General features: G+C 34.4%; 1 protein-coding gene across 1 annotated transcript; it reads right to left on the reverse strand.

The window, feature by feature from the left end:
* Positions 1 to 236: 236 nt before the first annotated feature.
* Positions 237 to 4,924, reverse strand: LOC146405222 (olfactory receptor 4C3D-like). The gene is made up of 2 exons (XM_085015205.1): positions 4,711 to 4,924; positions 237 to 3,411 (listed from the first exon to the last, which is right to left on the reverse strand). Exon 2 carries the CDS (start codon positions 3,363 to 3,365, stop codon positions 2,433 to 2,435), a length of 933 nt encoding a protein of 310 aa, XP_084871331.1. The 5' UTR covers positions 3,366 to 3,411; positions 4,711 to 4,924; the 3' UTR covers positions 237 to 2,432.
* Positions 4,925 to 6,952: the final 2,028 nt, after the last annotated feature.

Consider the following 6,952-nt stretch of genomic DNA (forward strand, 5'->3'; position numbering starts at 1 on the left):
GTTTTCACAGCTGAAGCGTAGGTTGCAGCTGCAGCTTGGATTCAGTCCCTGGCCTGGGAACTTCCACATGCCATTGGTGCAGCCATAAAAGTTTTAAAAAAATTAAAAAAGAAAAATGGTATGAGTCTAGACTTACTTTTCATTCCCTATTAGGAGAAGAAAGTTTTCTTCAAGTGCTGCCTGCCATTAATAAGACATTGTGTGGCTTTCTGTGCCCTTAAATAATGTGTAGTTGCTTTTTTTTTTTTGAAATCTTGTGTTTTGGGTTCAATGAGTAAGTATTTCTTCAGAGTGACATATGATTTTTTTGTTTTTTCAATTTTTTTTGATATTTTTAACACACTTATCAAATATCAAAATTTAAGTAAAATTCTTTTAGCTTCCAGCTATTTCTGGGACACTTCAAAGGAGCCCCAATTCCTCTCAGAGAAGAACATCAAGCTAATTAGGCTTGCTAAATTATTTGAGAAACATTGCCAAGTGACTGCAGATGGACTGTCGTTTACAGTGTATAGATCAAGGTGCTTATTATAGATATTCCAAAAGGAATAAGGGATTCCTAAAATTGGAATATCTTGATATAATGTAATCAATCATAATCCTTGTTATTATCTTTAAATGTTGTATATCACAGAAATATGCAAGTTTCTTGCCAATTAATTTATAATCAAATGTTTAAGATGCCTCTTTAAGTTTTGTTCTTATGGGCCATCTTTATTTTACATTAATCCTTTCATAAAATGAAGATCTTCAAAATCTTCATAAAAGGAACTTTTTGACAAATTGCACCACTTGTTAGAGACACTCTTTTCTCCATTGTATCTTCTTGCCTCCTTGGCGGTAGCCATGCACAACCTAGTAAGCACATTCTCCCCAGCACCATTCTCTGGAGTTAGGGTATGGTCAAATTATGGAAGAAATAGCTCAGGTTGACCATTGACTTGGAGAAAGTGATTTTATGAGAGGTAGCATGATGGGAGTGTTGTAGTCAGAGAGACTTGGATTAACAACGAGTGATGTAATAATGTAGAATCACCTGGTAATCTCCACATATTTAGAGGCACATTGCTAGTATGTCCTACTTTCTGAAGGTTCACCTTAGCCATTTTGATTTTTTGAAGTTCTATGTTAGTGCATTTTTCACTTATGAGAATGAAATCTGAAGGGGATTTTTTACCTTTACCAAAAAAAAAAAGTTACCATACTAGTGTTGATCTTTTTAAAAAGTGAAGTGGCATAACTTGAACTTTCAAAGAGAGGAAAATATAGTGATGAAATACACTGCTACATGTGAGACAATCCTACAGTATATGGATGGTATCTCCTCGAAGTTCAGTGCATTAATTGTTAAGATTGCAGATAATGTTGTCGTCTGTAGACTTATACCAGAGATAATCATATTTCATTAGAAAGAAAGTAGGTTTGAGTTTTAAAGACTTGGGTTGGAAGCTGTAGCTGAAACTTTGAAAAGAAACTGCCTTCCAGTGTAACATTTCCTAGCACACTTTATGGAGGAAGCATGCATGATGTAAGAGGCAAGTAACTTAGTGAAACTCTTTTGGATTTAATTTGCTTTTCTGTAAAGTGGGGATGCTAATAATGGAAACACCAGTTCTTACATGGGTAAATCAATGAAGTGAATATACTAAAGAGTCAATAAAGCATTAATTTATGGTAAATGTATGTATCAGAATTACAGAACCATAGCTTTGGAACCTAATCGTATGACTATTCATTCAAATTTGATAAAAGATACTTAACTTTGTTTCAAATGACTCAAGTCATGTTATGGAAAATGAAAACATTTCTTTTATATTCAACGCTGTTGGCCATAGGATTATAAGAAAATAGAGCAAATTCAGAGTAATTTCAAATTTTCTCTGTGCCAAGTAAAGAAATAGATTGTGAATTAATCTTTTCCCCTTTTATAAGTGACTCTCTCCTTGCTTTCGGTAAATTCATGTTACAAAACAAAAACAATAGCAAAAACAAAAAACCCTGCTGTAATTCCTTCTTGCAACTGTCCCTTTTCTATGCATCTACTAAGAATTTCTATCCCTTATTTGCTTTAATACAGGTTTAACCAAAATGGAAGACACTCTGAGACCAAGGTGGAGAAGCCAATTTCATCCAAGTAGCACAATTTAGTAAAACAGTATAAGAATCCGGGGTAAAACATACTCCATATTCATAAAACTAGGGTTATATAGTTGTTTTTCCATTGTCTATTCTGAAGTTATGAACATGAATATTGAAGCCTTGCTAAGAATATTGAAGGTTATCAAGATGACTAATAAATGCCTAGCCACTATTAAATAATCAACAAATATTAGCTCTTGCCTTTCTTCTGTCAATAATCTGCAAGAATTCTTAGTTTTCTTTCACAATTTACAACAGATATCCACCTCCCTATGTACATAAATTATTACTTTCTAGGCATCATGTACAACCCAAGTTACTCTCCTCTTCAGTAAACCCTTCATGGCATTCTTCACCTCTGTGTTTCTCACTGTATAAATGATAGGATTTAACATGGGAGTGAGGGTTCCATAGAACAAAGTCACCAACTTGTCCACAGGATAGGTGGCCACAGGACGTACGTAGACGAATATACAAGGGACAAAACAGAGTACCACTACTGTAAAGTGGGATAGACAGGTAGAGAGGGCTTTGCGTCTTCCTTCAGAGCCATGGGATTTCAGGGAGCTCAGAATGACCATGTAGGAGATGAGGAGCATGAAAAAAATGAGCAAGCACATGCCCCCAGTGTTAGCTGATATCACTATTCCACGCCAGTAGGTGTCAGTGCAGGCAAGTTCAAACAGTGAGAAGAAGTCACACATGAAGTGGTCAATGACATTGGGACCACAGAAGGGCAAGTCAAGCACAAAGAGAATCTGTACAGTAGCATGGATTATCCCCCCAACCCAGGCCACCACCACTAGGAGCTGGCAGAGCCCATGGCGCATGATGGTTGTGTAGTGCAGAGGCTTGCAGATGGCCACATAGCGGTCATAAGCCATGGCAATGAGCACAATGATCTCTGATGCTGCAAGGAAATGTTCTAAATAGAGTTGAGTCATGCAGCCACCCCAGGAGATGGTTGTCCTCTGGTAGAGGAGGTCAATGGTAATCTTGGGGGTAGCAACAGACGTGAAGGAGGCATCAATGAAGGCCAAGTAAGTGAGAAAGAAGTACATGGGGGCCGAAAGTGTGGGGCTGAGGGAGATGGTAATGACAATGAACAGATTGGCCAGCAAGGTAAATAGGAAAATGGACAAAAAGACCATGAAGAGTATTTTTTGCAAATGTGGATTCTGTGTGAATCCCAAGAGAACGAACTCAGTCACATTGCTGGGAGACATGTGGAGATCCACTTACGAAGGAACACCTTCCTGGGTCCTGAAATATCTACAAAAATAAAAAATAACAGGTCTTAATCAGGAAAGTATTATGGTCTCACTTTCTTAAAACTAGAATTGTCATGTTCAGTGAAGAGCATGTTTTTGGCAGACCTGCTCCAGTTCTTATTTCAATTCTTCCTTTCTTTCTCCACAATTTACATCTCTTCAGACCTAGCACCTGTCACCTGTTAAATATCCATGGTGCAACATTGGGTGCATAAATAGTATGCTATTTAAACAAGATCAGGTTTCTCCTCCTGCTTCCAACTCCAAGTGACTTTGTAAGTCAGTTCAGTGTTTCATGCTACTGAGCCCTCCTCTGTGGCTGAGAACTTACACATTGCAATTCTCAGATGTATCTTATAAATGGAGAGTTGGCCCACAGATTTAAGAATTATTCCCTCTTCACTGATAATTCACATTTGAACTCTCAGCTGTAAATGTACAGAGAAATACACCATCAGTGAATATCTATCACAAGCAGAGTGTAACCAAAAAAAAAAATATATATATGTATATATATATATATATATATAAAATTGGTGACACCCTCTCCCTGGTACACATCCGAACACATAAGTTATTTGAATGTGCTTCCTCACATGCAGTAGTGCCAGGCATGGTGTCTGCAGTGTCTGAAACCTCTTAGGTGATGAGTAGATGCTTAGTGAGTTGCCATTCTCCATGGGTAAGAATAAGACTGCTTCCCCAGATCAGAAACCTGGGGGGAGTTCTAGTGTTCTTGTTCTCCTGCTCTGTTTATCATTTCTCTCTACAATGTGAGAAACACAAATGGACACTGAAAGGAAGCTGCCCTCCAGTTTAATAGTTTCTGCCACATTTTATGTGGTGTAATTTTAAATTACCACTGGGAAAAACTATGTTAATGGTTCATTTTACTTTAGACAATTGGTGGGCTTGTTAATTGATATTTTTATTCTTTAAAATTATGTTCTACATACAATTTAAAATGGTCTTATTCAGTCCAAGTACAGCTTCTGTTGATTGGATAAAAATAAATATTCTTGCATTAGTATTTATTACAAGATATATCAAGCAAAAGAAACTCTCTTTTTTTTTCCAAAAAATAAGGGTTTAAAAATAAGTTTAAATTTATTTACAGTTTAAATAAGTTTTATTTTAAAAACTTTTTATAGTTTTAAAAAATAAGTTCTAAAAATCAAAATTAAATGTGGAGAAGAAAAGAAATAGTCTGCTCGGTAAGACAGAAAGATAATGCACTACACATATATACACAGACCAATACAAACAGATATAAAATTTATTACTTTTTATAAATACCTACCAAAGTTCACAGATTCAACAAATATTTACTGGATACTTCCTATGTATATGAATGTGTTCACACAAAGTCCTGAAGGGTCTGCCTGTTAAATGCCCTTAATGCCTGAAATTCACTAACAAACAGCAGCGAGAACCCACTCATGATATATTTTTTCTTCTTACTCCTTTATGGTTCTACTAAGTGCATTCTCATGCCTTCTCCCATCTTCCCATACTGACCATCTTCCATCATTCCTGGTTACAGGATACTGAGTTACTAATAGAATGAGAAATTTGGGAACATAAATTTCCTAAGGGAAGAGAAGAGAATAAATGAATATAATAAAATGGATTCTACAAAAAAACAAACAAACACGTCTTTTCTTTCAAAGATAAATGGCTAAAGAACTTTATTTTTTAATTATCCATAATGCAAATTCTACACATATATGGAGACAAAGTGCAGCAGCTCCATTGCATTCCCTTATTCTAAGTTGGGCTCCCCTAACAGATCGGAGAAATATAGTGTGTACATAAATTAAGTGTCAGACATAATTAACAAAAGTGCTTTAAAAATAACTATGAAGAAATAGAAATCAGTTTTTCCTCCCCTTTGGCACCACAATACTCTTTCTAGGAATAAACCCTAAGGGAAATTTTTTCAATTTAATGCTTTTTATTTTTACATTATAGATTGGTTTGCAGTGTTCTGTCAATTTTCTACTGTACAGTAAATGACCCAGTTACACACACACACACACACACACACACACACACTTATATACATTGTTTTTCTCACATTATCCTACATTATGTTCCATAATAAGTGACTAGATATATTTATATTTTTAAAGGAGAAAAACTATTATTTACTTACATGTTCAACACAATTACTGAGCTGTGAAATATTTAGAAATGGCATTGAATGTTCAACCTCAGAAAAATGGATAATTGAAAGAGTGTGTCTCTGATGTACAGCTTTCACAAGACGTTTTTAAAAATTAGGCAGTATCATAGGAGTATTCTTAACTTATAAATTGAAGAACATGTTTGATGAAAATTAGAATTGTATAATTATTCTAATTTAATTCTAACTATATTTGTTATTATTTTACATATTTTAAATATTTATCAATAAGAAAAAAAGAGCCCACACTATTTTTACTTCTAAATTGGTAGTATTGTACTTGAGTCTATCTTTCATGGCATTTTGTATGCAGATTGGCATAGATGAAAGGAAATTATGATTTGTAAGATCTGAAGGTCTATGATCAAATGATTTCGTGGAAAAAAAAAATCTTACCTTTTCACTTCTCCACCATAACTCCAGGCTCACGGCCTCAAGCAGCTGTTAGTTTACCAAGGAAAAAGTAGAATTGTAAGATTTAAAAACCTCAACTAGCTAAGCTATCAGTGTCTTTGTTGATTTATAAAGGTACCTATGGTAAACCTTAAAAGTACTGCAACATATTCTGTTTTCAAGTGAATTCTATGAAGTTTCTTAGCTGTGGCTAATTGGACCTCAGGGGTATTTCCGTACCATTAGCAGACCTTGGCCACAACCTAATTAATTATGTCATGTAAGTTAACTGAATAGCAGAGCTGAACTTTTCTTGCATTCATCATTAATTTTGAACATCTCTCTGAGTCTACATGAAGACAAAGTACTATGACAAGACAAAAAAAAAAAAAAAAAGTTGATTCTCACTTAAATATTTATGAATTTAAGTTTTGATAACATATGAGCTGATTCTGGACTCTCAATATTTAGTATTGTGCAAATTAAACATTTAGGAATGTAAAAATCTTATTTTTAATTGTATTATATTAATTTTAAGTTACTAGAATTTATGCAAATCATACTTTTTAAATGTTATTTTCGGATGAACATTAGGTGATAATCATGAATCCTATTATAATACAGCATTTAACACAAGGTAAAATTTACAGCGCCTCTTCAAAGGAGTTCTTTCCCATGACAATTCTGGAATTAGATTACCATGATAATGATGAACATAATTCTATTCTTCAGTTATAGTGAGAGATGGTGAGTGGAATTTATTTCAATCATTTAATTGTAATTGTATAATATCCAAATGGAATAGAAAATATAGGCAATAATATTCAAATTTACCACAAGAAAATATAAGACCGGCAGTAAGAATGCCATATATATATATACCAAGAGGAAATAAGAAGCTAGGGCACTAAATCCTGGGCCAACCCTCTTATATGTTTTTTAAATTTTTATTGGATGGTAGGTG

Source organism: Sus scrofa, chromosome 2 (assembly GCF_054392235.1).
Source record: "Sus scrofa isolate SSC_HxYL_T2T_F1_AM1 chromosome 2, Sscrofa_HxYL_maternal_Yorkshire_Landrace_v2.0, whole genome shotgun sequence".
In the NCBI taxonomy this organism is placed as follows: domain Eukaryota; kingdom Metazoa; phylum Chordata; class Mammalia; order Artiodactyla; family Suidae; genus Sus; species Sus scrofa.

What these genes read in the sequence shown, in the direction of transcription:
- LOC146405222 (XM_085015205.1), bottom strand. Translation starts at nt 3,365, where the DNA reads ATGTCTCCCAGCAATGTGACTGAGTTCGTTCTCTTGGGATTCACACAG.